Source organism: Epinephelus lanceolatus, chromosome 15 (assembly GCF_041903045.1).
Source record: "Epinephelus lanceolatus isolate andai-2023 chromosome 15, ASM4190304v1, whole genome shotgun sequence".
NCBI lineage: Eukaryota > Metazoa > Chordata > Actinopteri > Perciformes > Serranidae > Epinephelus > Epinephelus lanceolatus.
In genome coordinates this window covers 40,016,780-40,037,983 of record NC_135748.1, presented here as the reverse complement: position 1 = coordinate 40,037,983, position 21,204 = coordinate 40,016,780, and the positions used below count along the sequence as shown (strand labels likewise).

General features: G+C 40.7%; 1 protein-coding gene across 1 annotated transcript in view; it reads right to left on the bottom strand.

Annotated features, from left to right (window-relative positions):
• The window catches only part of ehd4 (EH-domain containing 4), a 48,154-nt gene extending 33,962 nt beyond the window's left edge, over positions 1 to 14,192 (bottom strand). The window contains exon 1 of the mRNA XM_033642635.2: positions 13,732 to 14,192. Within this exon, the coding sequence (XP_033498526.1) occupies positions 13,732 to 13,961 (230 nt within the window). The 5' untranslated portion in view covers positions 13,962 to 14,192. The remainder of the gene's footprint in view (positions 1 to 13,731) is intronic.
• Between the last annotated feature and the right edge of the window lie 7,012 nt (positions 14,193 to 21,204).

Sequence of the window (21,204 nt, the reverse complement as noted above, 5' to 3'; positions counted from 1 at the left end):
CATCACAGTTGTATGCCTCTGCAGACCAGTCAAGTTGCAGTTACAGTTACTATGGACTGAGCTATTGCCGCCCCGAGTTATAGCCAAAAACACTGTGAGGTCAAATGACCTTGACCTTTGCTCACCAAATTCCAATCAGTTCATTGTTGAGTTCAAGCGTACGTTTGCGCCAAAGTTGAAGAAATTCCCTCAAGGCCTTCTTGAGATATCTCATTCACAAGAATGGGATGGACAGACACTACAAAAACATAATGCCTCCGGCCACGGCTATCACCAGCACTGAGGCATGAAAACACAACAATTTGTTTTTTCAGGTGATTATAAACAGCCTACATTCCATTTCTGCCAACGTATGCCCCTAAATCCAACACACTGGTTGTTTAAAATATGATAAATAAATCTGGAGATCAGTGGAAGTAAATGACAAAATGTTTTTGGTAATTTGGGTGAACTGACCCTTTAAATCAGACTTCACGTTAATGATTAATCAGCATCAGAACATCGGCACCTTTAATAGTCCCAAAGCTGCAGGCTTGATTCAGTTTACAGTCGACTGTTGATGACGTCAGTCTGAAAACAAAAGGTCTGTGACATCACTTCCTGTCAAGTCCAAGGAGGTTAAAAAGAGAAGAAGTCAGTGGGTACAACACATGCGGAGTAAAATCTGGTCCGAACCCGCCGAAAGGCTGGTACGCTATCACAGAGCATGGAGACAACTGATTGGCTCCGGGGGTTTTTTCAGACCTAATTGTATTGCAGAGTTTTGCACAGTGGCGACTGGATCTTTGCTCTCAAACCACAAAAAATGTGATGGCACAACAGTCTCCTTCAGTACATTATTCTATGCTTTCTTTTGATTTTCACATTGGCTAGTCATCCTGTTTAATTTGTCTTCTGATTAAATCGGAACCGCTGAAACAAGCAAAGCCTTTATAGACTGAGCTGAGTAGTGATGCGCAGGTCAACCCGTAACCTGCGGGACCCGCAAATGGACCTGCGGGTCGGGCAGCAGTGATCGTCTGTTAAATCGGTCTGTAAATGATATGTTGACATTATTGGCTGTTACTGTCATGGCATCCGAAGGTACTGATACGTTGAGCAGGTGACAGTCCACGGTCGTTTTCAAAACACACTTGTGTCACGCACTCCAAAAGAAACTTGTTGAAACTTTAAACAATAATTCATTGTACAAAACGGGGGAAACAAACGTTGACAAAAACGGTTCCATAATTCATATTAAATTCAAAAGATAACGAAAAAACAGCTACAAGTTAGAGGGAATAGTGATAAAGTGGTAAAACTTGGCATTGATCCACAGCCTCAGACGGATGCGCTCAAGCGTGCCGTGCGCACAAGCTCAGCTGGTAGGCGATACTATATTTTCACATTTTTAACAATGCAATTTAGAAGTTTTGATTTTTATTGATAACCTACATTTACCAACAACAAAAAGACTATATTTAGCACCAAAAAAACATGTAAAGAAAAAAAAAGTAAAGAAAAAAAAAACGAATATTGAATACCAAATTTTCATAACGAATACCAACCCATAGAAACGAATATTCGAATATCCGAATATTTGGGTACAGACCTAAAAAGCACTTGAACGGACATCGTCCTTTTATTTCCAGCTCCGTCTGCTGTAACCCTCCCACATCACAGCTCCAGTTCCATCACACGTGTGTCGTACTCCAAAGCTCTCCTGGGGTCAAAGAGCGTGTCCCAGCACGTTCTTTGAATAGCTTTGCTGCGATAGCTATAGTAGCATCCTTTCTGTCTCCTGAAGCGACGATGCTGTCTGGATTTTACATAGCAAGAGCTCGTCTTTGGCTTTTATTCTGGCGGGTAGCTTGAGATAACAGGAAAGAATGAGTCCAGATTTTTACCTGCATTAACAGGAGTTTGTCCTAATCTACATCGTATATCCAGATACTGAGTTATGATACGTGTTTCTAGAATCTTTATTGACAAAAGCGTCGATCTGACAGAAGACTAAAGAATAAAATACACAAAAAAAGAGGTTGAAATAAGGAAACCCAAAGGTAAAAGCATAAAAAGAGTCATAGATCAGATCCAGGCCATGATCATGTGTTACACGTGTGGACCAATCAGAGGCCACACTATGACCTGCTCGCAGCCCTTTAACCGTTAACTCTGCTGGTTTCACTTCACCTACGTCAAAGAAGAAGGAGAAGAAGGAAATATGTCGACTCTGCAATTTACTGGCAACTTAATGCATTCTTTTCAGTTCCCATGATTCATAGCATTCCTCAGGGCAGGGTGGGGCCTCAGTAGTGGGACACACACACACTGTTACAGCAGCAACGATTACTCTGCAGGTCTCTGTTGGACGTCAACTGATTGCAGGTCAGCTCTGCTGGTCCTGTTTGCTGCCAAAACGTTTGACTGTTTGTACCCGATATTTACACACACACACACACACACTGCAGACATGAGATAAGCTCAGTGTAACTGCAGTGTGATGACCTCAGCTCTCAGCCAGTCTGACCATTGATTTCTTTCCTTGCAGGCCACCATACAATCCACATTCTGTTTTCAAAGACTCAGCTGCAGAGACCTGAGTGAAGCTTGTAAGAGATCAATAATCACAGTCAACATGTCGTCACCATAATATTTTTGTCAGTTTACGTATCAACATGTCATTCAGCTCAGAGCCCACATGGCCTGATGCTGCGTTCAATGACACTCGGATACAAAACAGTGTCTAAAAGTCCTTTTCAGACACAGAATCTGTGACACTGCTGACTCCATCTGTTAAAGCTTTTATTTTTGTCTCTCAGACAGAAGTGTCTGTCACATAAATGTCTCATGGCTGCTCTCAGACATGACAGGACTCTAATGGGAGGACACGCAAAGGGAATACGCCTTCCTCTCCGAGGCTGAATCCAAGTACCCACCCTCTGAGACCTCGCGGACTGCAGTCACACGTACACTGTGTTCACTGTCATCATGTTAACTCTGCCAGGGCAGAGACTGTGGACTGTGGGAGGAAGGAAGGAATATGCAAACTCCACACCCAAGGGCTCCCCCACCCCACGGTTAAAACCAGGAACCCTCTTGCTGTGAGATGACAATGCCACCCACTGCCCCACCGTGCCGCAGGTTCCAAAAACACTCTGTCCAAATCCAAACCACCACAGTCCCAAACGTACTGACAACTTCGCTGTACCCTTCTCTGGATAAGTCAAGAGCTTCAGTGGCATTCTGGTTAGCACTCACCACTTACCCACTTGAGGGCAGGTGTTCTGTTTTTGGACCTACTCTGGAGAGGGTCCATCTCTGGTGCAGCTCGGCGGAAACGCAAATAAGCCCAGCCAAAAGTGAGAGTGGAAAAGGCCCACAGTATTGTATGTGTGCTACAGACCGATGTCACACTGTAGACTAATGGACAGACAGATGAAACAGAGAAGCAGCTCTGTGTCTGATGGAGAAGCTGTTGGTGAGGAGAGATGAACACTGGTATACGTTATGTAACGCAACTTGACCCTATATGGATATAAACCGCTGTCCGTATCTATATCTCACCTGAAAATATATCAATATATCATACATAGTCGTTATATCGCCCAGCCCTTACTGGCTCTCTAGTACCAGATTGATTACAAAAACCTTCTGCTCACCTTCTAAGCCCTCCACAGCCCAGCCCCCACTTATCTCTCCAACGCCCTCCAGCTCCCTGCACTCCTCCTCTGCTGGTCCATCATCACCTCACACCCAGCACCTTGGGGGCTAGATGCCAAGTGAGCTATGTGATGTTTTGTAACTGAATTAAAATTATATTAATACATTTCTATATAACAATCCAGGCCAGTCTGTAAATGAGGAACGGACCATGACTAAATAAACTGCGTACAACTTACACTGGAGACTGTGTGTCAGCCTATTTTCTTGGCTTACATATTTGGCATTAGGCTGCACAACCATTAGCCCACAGGTCAGCACATTTGGCTTCAGCCCAACTCTCTGGCATGTGTCTGAGTATTTGCATAAGGCACAACACGTGCCCTTATATAGTGTTTAGAGGGCGTTACCTACACTAATATGTTTCCTATAGTGGGATTCATCATTCAGCACACCTGGGTCGGAGCAAATCTGGATGGTGACAACATTTTGTGCATCCGGTGTTGAAGAGAAATTTAAGAAAATGTAGCTGCATGGCACCCGATATTTCACAAGCTCCAAACCTAATCGAGGCCACAAAACAACTTTATGAAGGAGCATGAAACACTCCTACAAACTGCGCCAAATGTCTCATTACATCAGTGTTAATGTTGCTTTGACACAAGCAGCCAAACAGGAATATCACCTTAATCATTAACAGTTTAAACTTTAATATCTGCAGTTAATCTGCTTCAGTTTCAACAAGCACAGGCGTTATGGGGCTCTAACTGAGGCTGACGTAGCTCAGAGTTTTAGTTGAGTCACACAATCAGAGTCTGTGCAGGTCACAGCTCGTCTCCGCTGTCGATGATCCAGCTGAAAACTGGCTGTAACTCAACACTTCAGAGCTGTATGACAAAACAGACATGCAGCTCTGAGTGCTGACACACTGAACACACGTCACCTGTAGCCTTGCACAGTGTGTCCCACAGGTGTCAGGAGTTATCAGCAGCTTCAGAACATTGAACACTGCTCCACTGATGTTTTCACAGCCAAATTTACCAACGTCTACCTCTTGTGCATTTTAGTTGCAAAGCACAAGAGCTTTAAACAGGAGGATTCTCATACGAGGTCTGACTATGACTTTCCTGTAAAGAGAAACAGTTATTTACAGTTATTTAAAACTAAAAAGAAGCAAACTTACACATTTAAGAAGCTGGATATGTTTGCCTGTTTTAACACCTCAGTGATTAAGGTTAAACATGTAACAGCCCAAAAAGAAGGTCCTGCCAAACCCCTGTGAAAAATCTGCCCATTTAAGCATTTTAATTATTTGGCAATTTAACATTTACTGTTCAATAACAGAAACAGATTCAGGGTCCAGTCTTTAGTACGACACACATATTTTATCTATGACTTTTTGTGACATTGTGCTGATGACAGGTGTAGCAACCAGACAAATTAAAAACATGTCGCTGTCTTTTAGCTACTGAACTACAGGGTGAATTTGATATCAGCCACATTAACTACAACACTGGATCCATTTGTTTGAATATTTCTACTAGGAGTGTGCCATATCATCTCGTTCATGATAATACCGGTATCATTTTTAATATTTTACTATATAATGAGGAAAACTCTGTGTGTGTGTCAGTTCCACGTTTTTCTCCTCACTGACTTGGTCAATCCATGTGAAATTTGGCACAGTGGTAGAGGGTCATGGGAGGATGCCAATGAAGCAATATTACATCAATTGGCCAAAGGGGGGCGCTATGGCAACCGACTGAAATTGCAAACTTTGAATGGGCATATCTCATGCCCCGTATGTCGTAGAGACATGAAACTTTGCACAGAGATGCCTCTCCTCATGAGGAACACATTTGCCTCAAGAACCCATAACTTCCGCTTATATAGATTTTCTGTCATTTTGGATTTTTTGAAAAACACTTAAAGAAGCAACAGACAGCATTTTTGCCTATATATATCATTATGAAAATATTGTGGGTTGCACAGGGTGGTATACACAGTAAAATCAGACTATCAGCATTTACATAGGTTACTTAATGGCTTTGCAATCTTTGCAATAAGCTTCTGCCACCGGAAACGAATTTTCGCGGAAAAAATCTGCTTTACGGCAGGATATGCGTCATGTATTGCCAAACTAGCACGGCTAAATGTTAGCTAGACCAGAGAGGACTGTACTGTACTGGCTGCTAGTTAACTCCTAGCTGGCCAGCATCGCAAATCACCACAACCAGGGAGCGGGTAGCGAGTGTTGGTCGGTTGACATCCTTGTTGCCATTCTACGGCAGCCCTCAGAAAGTGATTACCCCCCCACCCACCCCCGCCGCCGCCACAGCTACTGGGCACCCAGCCTCTCCAACCGGGAGAAGTGGAGTAAAATCCTCTCCTCCGCTCCTGTTTGTCTGGTGAACGCCTCTCCTCTGTCAATACACTCTGCCAGCAGTTTAATAATATTGATGCCAGTTGTAACATTTGAATCTTTTAGTAGTAAGCCATGTTCTAAGCGGGATAATGTATAGTGAGCCAGTGACTGTTGAAAAAATAACGCTGTATGTCGGGGTTCCATTCCCCTGTCGGGAGTTATTTTTCAACAGTCACCGGCTCACTATACATTATCCCTTACGTGTCTACTACTGTTGTTTGTACTGATACTGTACATATTGGTATCATTTACTGTGAGCTGTTTGTACTGGTACTGTGCATTCTGCTATAATTATTTGCATTACTATTTGTTTTTTCTTCAGATAAATCTGATAATTGTTGCTCGGTCTCTTTACTCATTTATTTAGTAGAGTGTCCACACACCTTCTCATTCTACATATACATAGAGGTATACTGGTGGCTTTACAGCCTACATTTTATTGATTATCTCTGATCCCCACGCTCAATTTGGTCTTTGCGACAGTGCGAGCAACACTGCTGACGCTAGGTGGCGCCAAGCTAAAAAAAAAAACGAATCCTATCTGTTGCCTCTTTAAAATCAATCTCTTCCTAGGAAGTTTGAGCGATCTGCATGAAACTGGGTGAACATAATCTAGGGACCAATATCTAAAGTTCCCTCTTGGCAAAAGTTGGAAAACTTACTAAAACTGAGCTTCTATAAGGCAATGAATATTGCGGAGGGCGTGGCTCATCACATAAAGGTGTATAACATCTCAAGGGTTTCACCCATCACCACGCAACTTTGTAGGCATATGACCACACATAATCTGAGGGGACCCCTCCATTATTGACCCCATCAAACAAAATGGGGGCGCTAGAGAGCTCATTTCTCATCTAGGCCTAACCGCCATATGGATTTTTACTAAACTTGGTAGATATGTAGAACAGGACGCCTCCTTTTATTTTTTGCCTCTCTTTGACAGGACAGTGGAGCATGACAGGAAGGATGGGAGAGAGAGCAAGGAAGACATGCAGCAATGAACGAAGGCCGGATTCCAACCCCCACTGCTGCAACAAGGGCTAGCTGCACCTTTCCCATGTGAACTACCAGTGCGCCCCGCTTTTAAGTCAACACAACATATAAACACTTTAACTATCTGCCTTTCAACGTGCTACCTCAACTACTAATGTACAGTTTTAGCCCACTAACTATCCCACTATTGGCAATGGTACTACTGTACTTTCAATAAAGCAATCGTACTATCAAATTCACAAACACTCTGAATACATTGCTCTTCTTAATGGGTTCAGTTGACTATTTAATCTGCAGTTTCCTATGACCTGTATCCCAAACACACACCATGTCAAACTGTACGTGGGCAACTGTGCACTCAATGGGTATGGACTAGTAATATAGTATGAAAAATTCATTTCATGACACCCGCGCTATTTCAACTTGTTGACATCATACTGTTACCCACAGCAACAACAAGCATGGCTGAAAGTGAAATTATTACCAACTCCACGGTGGTTCCAAAAAGAGGAGCAGCTTCAGTAGTGTGGAATAAACTGTGGCGTCCTGAATGTTTTACTGAAACAGTCTCTTAGCGCTCAGAGGGAACTCATTCAACATTGTAACAGAATCTGAATCTCACTCTGAGTTACTGTTGTTGTTCACAAACTAAAGAAATGAGGTCATTTTAGTTTTTACTGAATATTTGAAGCAGACTGTAAAACTAGATCACTGATTTTGTTGCAATTCTATGTTCTTAAATTCATAAAATATGTTTATACTAATTTGTCTCTTTGTCAAAAATATCGTTATCGCAAAAATACCGTAATATCGTGATATTATTTTAGGGCCGTATCGCACAGCCCTACTTTCTGCCTCTTGTGTGCGTTTCCCGCTGAGCAAGAGATCTTTAAAAATGTATCTTTTCATATGAAGTCTGACATGACGTTTCTTGAAGATGTTACCTGTCAGTCCAAAACTTAAATACGTTCAGTCTACAATGATATAACACTGGAACCAGAGATTTTTGTTTTCTTCACTCCAACAATTAATCCATTATTTGTTTTTTTGTGTGTGTGTATTAAGGTTTCTCTTGGTTGATCAGTTCATTACAAGCATTAAACAGTACACAGTAGACTTGCACAGATTAATCGGCAGTGCTCGGAATCGGGCTGGTTTTCACGTGATCGGCCAAGACCTGCGACCGGCCGGTCAGTCTAAAATATGCCGATTTAAAATGCCGGTCAAATTCCCGGCGCACCGCGTGATTGACGTCCTGTAACATCAGCAGCGCACACACACGCACATGTACAACTCACGGCTTGGGCGATGTGAGGAAGTGAAACATGGGCGGCTTCTCACCTTAATCATTCACACACACGCCAAAAGAGAGAAGGAGAAAGTTGTTAATTGTCCATGTTAAACTGAACTGCGGAGCTCTCACTGCTGCACTGTGCCACTTGAAATTGACGAGGCACGTGCCAAAGATACGCGTGTCCGCGCGCTTACTGGCGGGCGTGTCCTGAAGACCTGTGTGAATTTTCCACAGGAGATATTTTTACTTTTTGTCTATTCAAGGAAATTACCCACAAATGCTATATACTAAGACTTATTATTTTATTTAGGGGTGACCCCGAATAGTCGATGATTCGGTGATTCGATTCTGCCAGTCTCGCCGTTGAATTGTTGCAAAATGTGGTTATGAAACAAGACCGTACCATTCTGACTATATGGAGGTGCTCAGTGCTGCTGAACATCTTGATATGACATAGAATGTATTTGTTTTCTAGTAATTCATGATATATAGCCTATTTTGATACAAACATCGGCCTAATTTCTGTTAATGAAAAATTGAAAATGATGTGTGCATTTAATCAGTAGGCATAATCATTACTACGCATGAATAAATCGCCCAGATGCTTGATCCAAATAAGCAGAGGTGAGTGAGTGCGCTGCAGGACCATCAGAGCAGCATCGAGGCCTACGGTGATTTACTGTGGCGGAGCACATAAACAACTTTGGAGGAGGTATGTGCTCTCAAATCAAACTTTTTTGAAGGATTATTCGTTTACCTGAAGTGTCTTGAAATGAATTTCACCGCTGATTTTTTTCTTGACGGACTTTGATTATTTATTTGGCTACTTTTTGCCCGACGTGGCCAAACAATTGAGAGTGGTGACGCACGGTCCGTGTGGATGAACTTGTTTGAACCTGAGTTGATTAATGAAGTAACTTGAAGTCAGAAAGAAGGAAAACTGTTTCTAAACCTTTTGATGATGTTTTTGGATGTTTATTTGTGAATGAAATTGCAAGTTCTGACGAGTCAGAAACAACTCCTGTTAAAGACACGGATGAGGCTGCAGCACATCTGCACTCTTCTAGAGCATCATACCTTGATGAAGTGAAAGGAATAAAGATAAAATGATAACCCTTTTACTTGTATTATCATTATCTTATTATGCCAACTGAAGAATTAAATTTGTTTATTTGGGTGTTTTAGCTCTTTTCTCTGGAGCGGAAGCTGACGCAAATGAGCTCATTAATCAATGAGGGGGAAAACAACACGATTTGACGATTAGTCAGCTAAAGGAAAAATCTGTCGAATCAGATTAGACTATGAAAATTCTTAGTCGGGGACAGCCCTAATTTTATTTATCAATGTTTTTATTTATGTATGCCTTTGTTACTTATTTATTTTAATACTGTACCTGAAGTTTTATTTGGGCAAAAAGGAAAATGTTTCTTAACCTGTGTAATTGTTTTTGTTTGTTTGTTTAAGATGAAGTGGTTTGAAAAAAATGAAATCGGAATCAGCCATCTCTGCAAATCGGAAATCGGTATCGGCCCAAAAAATTGTAATTGGTGCAAGTCTAGTACACAGTACAACACACATTTCATGTTTCATCTCTGGCCCATCAGCTGAAGCCTTGCTCTAACTGACCTTCAGTCTAACCATATTAACCGGCCCTCAGCTCCAAAACAGGATGTGATGTCACCGGCTTGATTGAGCTAACGAGGAAATATTGAGCCGAACATTAATAGACTGATGTGTGAGAGGGGTGGTGTAGAGTGAAATGTGGTTGTGAATATAACTGGGCGACTGTGTTGCTGTTTCTGTCGGCTGAGTGTGTGAACTGGCTGCAAATGTCTTGGTGTGTGTTTTTGTGAATGTTTTAGTGTGTGTGTGGGGGACTGCATTATAGGCCTGAGCCCGTGTGTGTGTGTGTGTGTGTGTGTGTGTGTGACAGAGAGAGAGAGAGAGAGAGAGAGAGAGAGAGGCAGCAGTGTGCTGATCAGCTCTTTTACTCGTGACAACGTGCCAGCCTCCAGGCAGAAAACTGCAAGGATTATAAAAACGGAGGTCAGTCTCAGTCCTACATCCAGCTTCATGGTTCTTAATGGTTTGGTTAGAACAATTACTCACTGGTAGGCTGACAGTTATATATATTATAAAGTGTAAAGAAAAATTTGTTTGAAAATATGAACATATGTGTATATCAAACAAAACTCTGGTCCTAATTCACACTTCTCACTAAGTTGTTTTTTATGAGCTACTGGACAGTTGAATTTCCATTTGGACATCTATCTATCTATCTATCTATCTATCTATCAATCAAAGATCTGCAGAATGTCATTGTGAAACTGACCTTTTGGATGTAAAATGTCATAACTTCATAATTTTTTTGACATACTATATTATACTGACATTTTTCATGCTTTTTTATTACACTAATTTTGACATACTGTACTGGCATTTTTTATGAACTGACATATTCTATCATGTATTTTTTGACATACTTTATTATGACATTTTCAATTTTTTTAACATACTGTACAATTACATTATTTACTCATTTATTTATTTTTTGACAAACTATACAATGACATTTTTTATTGCTTTTTGACAAACTATACAATGACATTTTTTTTGACAAACTATATAATGACATTTTTTATTTATTTTTTTGACAAACTATACAATGACATTTTTTTTGACAAACTATATAATGACATTTTTTATTTATTTTTCGACAAACTATACAATGACATTTTAGCAATTTTTTGACATACTGTTCTATATCATTTTTTAAATATTCTTTTTTTTTTTAATGACATACTATGCTATGAGATTTTTATGACTTTTTTTAACTTCATCCTATCAGACATTTGTGTGAAATGTTGTCATAATTAGTGTATGAATTCCTGACTTATGGCCAAAATCATGTTTTGTGAAGTCACATGACCATGACCTTCAACCACCAAAATCTAATCAGTCCATCGTTGAGTCCACATAGATGTTTGTGCCAAATTTGAAGAAATTCCCTCAAGGCATTCTTGAGATACCGTGTTCACGAGAATGCGTCAAACGAGGGCAGAGTGACCTTAACCTTTGACCTTCAAGCACCAAATTATAATCAGTTCATCTAGGACTCAAAGAGGATGTTTGTGCCAAATTTGAGGAACACAATAACAACACAATGACACACGTGTCACGTGTGCATAAAAAGTTTTTATGCTTTGCTACGGTGGAAAAGTTGGTACACACCTCGCATCTCTGCACTCCAGGTGCCTTTCTTTTTGCCAGAGCACTCTGAACTCCCCGGGTTGAGAAAACTTCAACTCAGAGCAGAAAAGTGCCCCAAGCCATCTCCACTTTTTTCCCCCATTGTCCAATCAGATGATTTGAGAGGCGGGCCTTCTGTGGTGGTCATGACAACAAGTTTACAGTTGGTAAACAATGGAGGGGAAACGGGTGGTGCTCAGTCGCTTCATAGGACCAACGATAGACAGCAGGTTGTCAAACTGCCCCTGAGTCATCCTAAAATATGCCTGTAAACGTCCATGATGGAGGAGAAGCTCCTGGACCAACTGGTGGTACTCGCCATGATCCAGCCTCTTTTTTAGGGTCTCATGTACCCACACAGATCTCTGTTTATCTGCTGACAGCCTCTCACCCTCAACCAGAGCTACAGACAGTACCCTCTGCCTCAACATGGCAGCAACTACACACTGATTACTGCAGGATAAATAAAATGAATAAATAAATGGCAGATCTATGGGGAGTTTTTTTTTACCGGTGATATTCAGTTTTTGTAAATTACTAATAACTCAGAATGCGGCGGGTCGAGCCTCATCACTAGATGCAAATCAAGTGTTGCACAACAGTTGGTGGCTGAGGACAACCATCCGCAATTCCTCTCACCACTTCCTATTCTTCGTCAGACTGCCACTCTAATGCTTTAAGTGAAGGTCAATGACTCCAAACTGGGTAGATATTTTTAACTAAGCCACCGAAGCATGTCACCGAAAGCTTTCTGCTGTTGACCAGCAGGAAGTGAAAGTGCTGCCCAATAAGAGCCCAGCACAGATCTGGACATAAAAGTCTGAGCATCTATCCTATCGTCATAAAACCTGTTGGTAATCTTTAACGCAGGTGTCGAAAACTATCAAAGGTCTCGATCTTAACCAGCTTTCAAGGTTCAAAGGTCAATGCGGGCTTGAAGTCCAAGATCACTGCTTGCAGCTACATTTCATTGTTATTGTTTATTTTCATCTGATCTTGTCGAGCACTTCGGGGTGCATGACGTGCTGTATTCATCATCATGATCATCATCATTATTATCATCATCATTAGGCTGGATGAAGACCATATAATCTCAGCCCAGCTGTGTCACTGCCCTGCATCTGTCCTCGTCTTCAGATCCAACTCAATAACAACAAAACCGCCGGAAATATCACAACTGCTACAGAACAGGCTGAAGGACCTGAACAATGGCAGATCATTTACACAGAGCTGACAATCCACAGAAACACACACACACACACACACAGAGAAAATGTCATCAAGCTCCCATCCCATACATCAGACAGGCTGTCCTGTCTAATAGTACTACAGTACCCATGAGCCTCAGCTGGTGCTCAGACTGTCTGAAAACTGTGCTTCCACAGTAAAGTTAGATTTGCAGCTACAGCTCATACATGTCAGATGTGTCTGTAAGCTGGTGGACAATTACACTCGTAAACTGTGTCACTGACTTTCACAATAAATTCAAACTCAGTGTTGCTCTCAGCTTACCAAGGTTAAATAATGTCAGCACCCTGAAGGGCAAAACACGCCAAACTCCACTGAAAAAAATGTCATTTTTAAGACCTTCTTGCTATTTGGCAAAACTCTACATATTGTAGAAGAAGGTTGGACAAATTTTATACTTACAGTGGTTACAATTTCCAATTCGGCATAAACCTGACTACACAAACATTTTGTTGTAGGTTTTTTGTGTTGCTTTCAACCTGAATTCACTGATCATGGGCGCAGAAAGAACGGTGAACATCACAAAACTTGTTCTTTTTTAAAAACAAATTATCGGCTTTGGTGGATTTTATGTAAGCCGAATTTATCATAAGACACAAAAGATTTGTGTGACATATTAGATTATGTGCTGCCACTTCTCTACTCCTCTTTTTAAGCGAAAGAGCCTTAATAGGCAGATTTTTATAGGAGGTCTGGCATTTAGTGCCACCACTGAACATGTAGGGGGTGTAAGCGGATCTAACACCTGATAAAGGTGGTTTTGCACATTAAGTGTGACTCTCTGCCCCCCAGTCCACTTTATAGCTGAGACTAATAGTTATACAAGCAGGTTCAACTGTGTCACACGGGCCTGCGGAGCGACCCCGGCGGTGGTTAGTACCTGATGAAGGTGGTTTTCCCGGTGGAGTACTGGCCGACCAGCAGCACCATGGGCTTGCTCTGGAAGTCGGCGGCCTCCAGGGCCGGAGAGTGGAAGTCATGGAAGAGGTAGGTCTCCTCCAGCGGCAGCAGCTTCTTCAGGTAGAGGGTCTGCAGTCCCTCCGTCACCGTCTGGTACATCTCTCCTTCCTTGTTGCGTCCACCTTGCTCCTGTTTGACCCAGCTGAACATGCTGCTGATGACCGACTCACTTTTCCACTACTGAAACTGACGCGCTCGAGTCCAACTTCCCTGTTTCGATATTTCCAAATGTCCCGACTGTTCTCTGCTCCGTGTCGCTCAGTTCGTCTTTCTAGGCCGAGCGGAGGAAAGTGTGTGTCTGAGTGTGTGTTTGTGCGTGTTTGGCACCTGAGAGTCTCCGCAGCTCTGAGCACACTGCCTCCTCTGTGCGCGGCTCTGTGTGCGTGTGTTGGTGGTGATGTGACCGCTGCTGGTGCGCCTACCTGGGGGCACCGCCCTTCCCCCTGTGACGCAGCCTGCACACACACACACACACACACACACACATCCATTTGTTTATTATTAGAAACAGCCGCTGGAGTCAGTTTCCTGAATATGCCACAGTTTTATAGTTTGATCATTTCTGAATGGAGTTCTGGACACAACACATCATCTCTCATATAAAACAATCATCAACACAAGTTCCAGCTTCTCTGAGTTTTAACGTTTTAATCCGAATCTGGTGGCCCTCACAGTGGATTGAGTTCAAATATACAGTACAGGCCAAAAGTTTGGACACACCTTCTCATTCAATGCGTTTTCTTTATTTTCATGACTATTTACATTGTAGATTCTCACTGAAGGCATCAAAACTATGAATGAACACATGTGGAGTTATGTACTTAACAAAAAAAGGTGAAATAACTGAAAACATGTTTTATATTCTAGTTTCTTCAAAATAGCCACCCTTTGCTCTGATTACTGCTTTGCACACTCTTGGCATTCTCTCCATGAGCTTCAAGAGGTAGTCACCTGAAATGGTTTTCCAACAGTCTTGAAGGAGTTCCCAGAGGTGTTTAGCACTTGTTGGCCCCTTTGCCTTCACTCTGCGGTCCAGCTCACCCCAAACCATCTCGACTGGGTTCAGGTCCGGTGACTGTGGAGGCCAGGTCATCTGCCGCAGCACTCCATCACTCTCCTTCTTGGTCAAATAGCCCTTACACAGCCTGGAGGTGTGTTTGGGGTCATTGTCCTGTTGAAAAATAAATGATCGTCCAACTAAACGCAAACCGGATGGGATGGCATGTCGCTGCAGGATGCTGTGGTAGCCATGCTGGTTCAGTGTGCCTTCAATTTTGAATAAATCCCCAACAGTGTCACCAGCAAAACACCCCCACACCATCACACCTCCTCCTCCATGCTTCACAGTGGGAACCAGGCATGTGGAATCCATCCGTTCACCTTTTCTGCGTCTCACAAAGACACGACGGTTGGAACCAAAGATCTCAAATTTGGACTCATCAGACCAAAGCACAGATTTCCACTGGTCTAATGTCCATTCCTTGTGTTTCTTGGCCCAAACAAATCTCTTCTGCTTGTTGCCTCTCCTTAGCAGTGGTTTCCTAGCAGCTATTTGACCATGAAGGCCTGATTGGCGCAGTCTCCTCTTAACAGTTGTTCTAGAGATGGGTCTGCTGCTAGAACTCTGTGTGGCATTCATCTGGTCTCTGATCTGAGCTGCTGTTAACTTGCCATTTCTGAGGCTGGTGACTCGGATGAACTTATCCTCAGAAGCAGAGGTGACTCTTGGTCTTCCTTTCCTGGGTCGGTCCTCATGTGTGCCAGTTTCGTTGTAGCGCTTGATGGTTTTTGCGACTCCACTTGGGGACACATTTAAAGTTTTTGCAATTTTCCGGACTGACTGACCTTCATTTCTTAAAGTAATGATGGCCACTCGTTTTTCTTTAGTTAGCTGATTGGTTCTTGCCATAATATGAATTTTAACAGTTGTCCAATAGGGCTGTCGGCTGTGTATTAACCTGACTTCTGCACAACACAACTGATGGTCCCAACCCCATTGATAAAGCAAGAAATTCCACTAATTAACCCTGATAAGGCACACCTGTGAAGTGGAAACCATTTCAGGTGACTACCTCTTGAAGCTCATGGAGAGAATGCCAAGAGTGTGCAAAGCAGTAATCAGAGCAAAGGGTGGCTATTTTGAAGAAACTAGAATATAAAACATGTTTTCAGTTATTTCACCTTTTTTTGTTAAGTACATAACTCCACATGTGTTCATTCATAGTTTTGATGCCTTCAGTGAGAATCTACAATGTAAATAGTCATGAAAATAAAGAAAACGCATTGAATGAGAAGGTGTGTCCAAACTTTTGGCCTGTACTGTATTTCCTTTTTTGTTTTTTATTTTTCACTTTCTGTGATAATTGTTTTCATATTTTATAAAAGCTGAACCTGTAAGTTGCAATGAATAGCTTTATTAATAGTAAACAAATAACTGACTCATACTTCATAGTTTAGTTTATTAGCTTGATTATAAATGACAAATTGACTTCATTAGGCCATTAATATGATTGACTCAACTTGTCAGCTACAAAGTAGTTATTTCTTGCGCATTACTGATATATAAAACACCAGTAATTACTCAGGGTAAGTAAAGTTTTATCTTCTCTTGAAACATTAAACCATCATTAAAGCCATTAGTTCTCATTAACATTTTAAAGGGCGACTTATTAGAAAGTGGCATTCATATAATTCATGTCGATTTTAGATGACAGGAAATCTCTGTTTCTCTTTAAAGCGGTTTGCTTTGTTAAACAAATAAACTTTGTTGTGTAGCTGCAGGTTATTCAGAGCTCCTGCTTTCATCATCATCATCATCGTCATCATCATTTGTCTCTTCGTTTCCTGTTGCGCCCTCTGCTGGATGACGTCTGGCAATACACCATATACACACTGGCTCCACAGGAGTAGGTTAAATTTGGTAAGACCCTGAAGAGAACCTCATGCCAAACTCCACTGAAAAATAAGCCTATTTAAACTGTTTTCAAGTCTGATAAATGGTGGTTTTCACAGCATGTTGTGTAACAAATATAACAACCATCCCGACCCATTTAATTTCTAATATTAGTTACAGTGACAACAGGTACTGATGGTGTCATCATGATGCAATCAGAGGGGGGAGGTCCCAGTGAGAAGTGATTAAGGTCTGTTGATGAGCAAACAGGATGGTCTGAGGTTTGAAGTTCAACAAAATATTTTCCTTTTTTTATTGAGAGCAACACTATGGAATTAAACTCACTCAAGTATGGAAGCTCATTTCTGCCAAGGGAAAAAAAAACAGAAATGCAAAGTTAGAAATTAGAAAATCAAAATACTCATGATAAATCAAAATTAAAAGTTAAAAAGGCCACATTTCAACTTTCTAAATCAAAATTATAAGATGCTTAAACTGTAGCTTTCTTTGACAAAGATCCACTTTGAAATTCCAAAACAGATGGGAAGTTGGGAACAACATAAAGTCCCAATTTCCATTTGCGCTTCTTTTTTGAGGCACTTGAGGCATTTATATCAGAGGTGTGGACTCGAGTCACACAAATTGGACTCGAGTTAGAATCCTGTCACAAATTTGATGACTTTCGTCATGACTTGACAAAATCAAAACAACCTGCAATTCAACTTGAACTTTAACACCAATGACTTTTGACTTCACTTAGACCTGAACCTTTTGACTTAAAATATTTGATACCCCCAAATCCAAAGATTAAAGAATATGTTCTTTAAAAAGTGTTTCCTGAATCAATTAATTTTCCTTTATTTCCTGAAACAGCATATTTTAACGCTATTCATTCCCCGCAGTTCCATTTTTTTTAACCAATCTGACATCATCCAGTCAGGTTGCAGGAGTAAGACCGTGAAGAACCAACGTTACGTTACTGAGGGCCAATTGGAATTTTTTTTACCAAAAATAATTTTGTGTGTACAAAAGCTATGTGGTTGTCAACAAAAAATGAAGTTCAGCATTGAGTATATGTGGGTCGATGACAGATGGAGACGCGACAACTTCCAACTTTGTTAAACATTTGAAGTTCAACAAAGGACACTAAGTTGATGCTAATATAAACATACTAAGCTAATGCCTAGCTAACGTTATAAGGAGCCGAACACGTGCTTCATTTTTCACGCCCTCAAATTTGTTGTTTTCAATTGTTTTTCGGAAAAAGATCAGCTCTGCACTCAAGATATCTGGTGAGTAGTCTATGATACGGTGCTGGTTATGGTCGCTTGGCAACCTCAGACGCAACATGTCTGGCACAGAGTAGGCATAAGAGTCGTGCCCAGTGCCTGACCTCGCGTTTTCCAGGTGGTTAAAGACGCGGCATGTGTACAGCCACTTACTCTGTTGTTAAAATGGCATTCCACTTGGTGAAGAGCACATTATGTCTTGTTTGGGACCGGAAATTCCAAATTTAGGACTTGGGACTTGCAAAGACTTTAGACTTCTTTATGACTTGCAAAACAAACCTCTTATTTACTGTATATGTGAAATTTTTTGTCATGTTTAACACAAAACAGATTTAAACGCGATGTGAATCAACAGGTAGTGTGAAATGTGGACAGTTTTATCCTCTGACTGTTTCTTCTCTAAGAACTCAATTTGTTTCCCTGTAATCTGCAGTTTAAACAGCAGGTGGTGCCAGGTCCCCATCTTATAGTTAACAGACATCACTGGACAAGCTGTAAAAATAACTATTCTTTATTGAGAGTCACAAAGAAAACAGGTAATAAATACAGAAAAAGGACAGAATCATCATTTAACACCCAAATCACAAAGAAGGTTTCATTAACACAGAGACAGAAATCAGATTTTTTTTTAATGTTCTACATCTTTTCTCTGAGTATGATGCCAGACTCCAGACATCGTGTTGGCAAACAAGTCAAAGAACCATGCAGGTAACTTTAACCCTTTTAACTACAAATTTGGTATTCTATCCATCCCAGCTGATCATTTTTTAAATCACACATCGGTTTTTAGATTTACTTCCCTCCAGTTTATTTCTATTGAAATCAACACGCAGAGTCTTTAAACTTTTAATAACAAAAAACCTTTCACAAGCTAAAATCTATGTAAGCTGGCATGTGTCGTGAAGGAAAAAAAAATCTAATCTATGCATAAGAATTAATAAATTGTGCTCTCAAGTTAACGAGAAGTTAAACAATGATTGACGCCGTCCTGTAGCTCTGTCCTCGTACAAAGAATACAGACTCAAGTTTCAGAAAATCTACTGGTTTGGCAAATGTACATCAGGATAATTACAACGTTAACGAGGATGAAGCTTAAAACTTAGAGCAAAGAGTGAAAGATATGTCTGTGTTTTATGATAAAATGAAAATGATGAAAAAATGAAATGCAAATACAAGAAAATGATTTGAGAATTGTTGGTGTATTTTGTTTATTTTGCAGAATCTTTCTTTGTCTTGTGTATAACAGATTAGTTTAAGCTTTCTGTTACATAATATTCTAAATTCAAGGTTTGCTTAGGTGGTAGCTTAGCTCCATCAAAAATACACCTGCCAAACAAGAACTTCCCATGACGAGATGATTTTGTTGGTAAAACCTCCATCCTTGACTAACAGACAAGGTAAACATTTTTAGATACATGTTGTAAGTCATGAGAGCTGCTTGGTTTGACACCCAGATGATTTGTAAGTCTGAAATCATTTACTAGGTCACTACTCACTCACAAAGTGTGTTGACGTCTTTTGGACACTAAACTGTATTAAATTCACCTGGATTCTAAGAATAAATTACACAGTACTGGATTCAAGAATTCAGGTCATTTTCTTTATTTGATTAAATTTCAGAAATGGTGGGTAAATTCTGCAACTTGGAGAAATTACTCTGGAATAACTACGGAAGCACCCCAAAAAAAGCTTATAAAATTTAAGGTAAAAATTTAGTTGTATTTCCTCAATCAATTAGTATCTTGTATTAAAGATCTCATGATTACAAATAATATTACAGAATACAGATCTAACAACCTTAGAACACAAAAATATGTCCTAATCACAACATCTTATGAGATACAGAATCTCATAATGACAAGATTGGTGTTTTATAATTACAAAATAATTTTCTTGTAATTACCAGATACTGTTCTCATAAGTATGACCTAGTTTATTCTTGATTAAGCATCGAGCCGTCTCAGACCAGGGTCTGACACCAACACAGCTGTGCTCCATTGACTCTAATGCAATTGTTTCAGATTTCCTTCCTTTTCAGGCTGGTTTTGTGGATTTGGAGCTAAATGTTGTGCCTGGGGCACATCGTGTATTAATGAGACTCGTTACCTGGAGAGGTTGGAAAAAGATATATGTTTCTTCCCTGTTCCAAAACCAAAATCAAACCCTGATAAGTGTAGGGTTAGCTAGCTAGCTACTGAAGATATAGCCTACTGAATGTATACACATGCTGCTTTTGCTTTTTAATGATTATAACAGTGAAACAAAGATCGACCCTGCTGTACAGGAACCAGTGAAGGGAAGCAGGGAAACTTTGCTGATATTGAACCAGCTGTGTGTCATCACATTGTGTGCAGATGAGCGTTGTTTGACTTCCCCTGGAGATCCCTGCCTGTCCGGCAGGGGAGGTTCAGGTGCTGGCAGCAGCAAACACTGTTCATCTGCACACACTGCGATGCCACACAGCTGGTTCAATATCAGCAAAGTTTCCCTTTATATTCATTGTCTTGTGTGGCGATCAGCAGTGATGTGGTGGTTCACTTTTACACTGTGATCTGTAGCCTATAGTTCGGCTTTAGCTTCTAACTATCTTTGTCTTTTTAACCTGTTGTTGCTGCTGAGTCAGTTTGACATCCTGGATATATCCTTCAAACACAGACTGTAGACCCCTCTGTCTGCTTCTCTCTGGAATCACTCTTTCATTTTTCCAAAATATGATAATATTTCTTCAGGGAGTGCAGTTAGTTACAGTGTGGGCTTCATGCTTACTCTGACAGCTTGTCAGACCATCACAAAGGGGTGGGGCTTAGCGGAAGGTCAATTACAAGAAAACTAATTTTATTTTGTGATTACGAGATACAAAAGTCATAATTGCAAGACCCAGGATCCAGTTTTATTCTTTTTAATATGTAAAATGCAAAATATGTATTTTTTAAAGTGGATTCAACAGATTTTTTTTCATAGTTAGCATCTATTTTAAATAAATTAGCTTCCTTGGCTTTAAATGCACCCTGTAGTTCAAATACACCAGTGCTGCTTATAGTTCTTATTAAAGTTAGCTGAGTTAAAAGTAATAAAATCAATTTAGCTGACTAATATGAAGTTAGCAATGTTTTACAAGTTGTTTACAATACTAATTTTTGTATTTCTATGAGTTTGTCATGTCGCACATTATTTACTGTAATAAATCTGATTACAGAGTCGAACACACTGC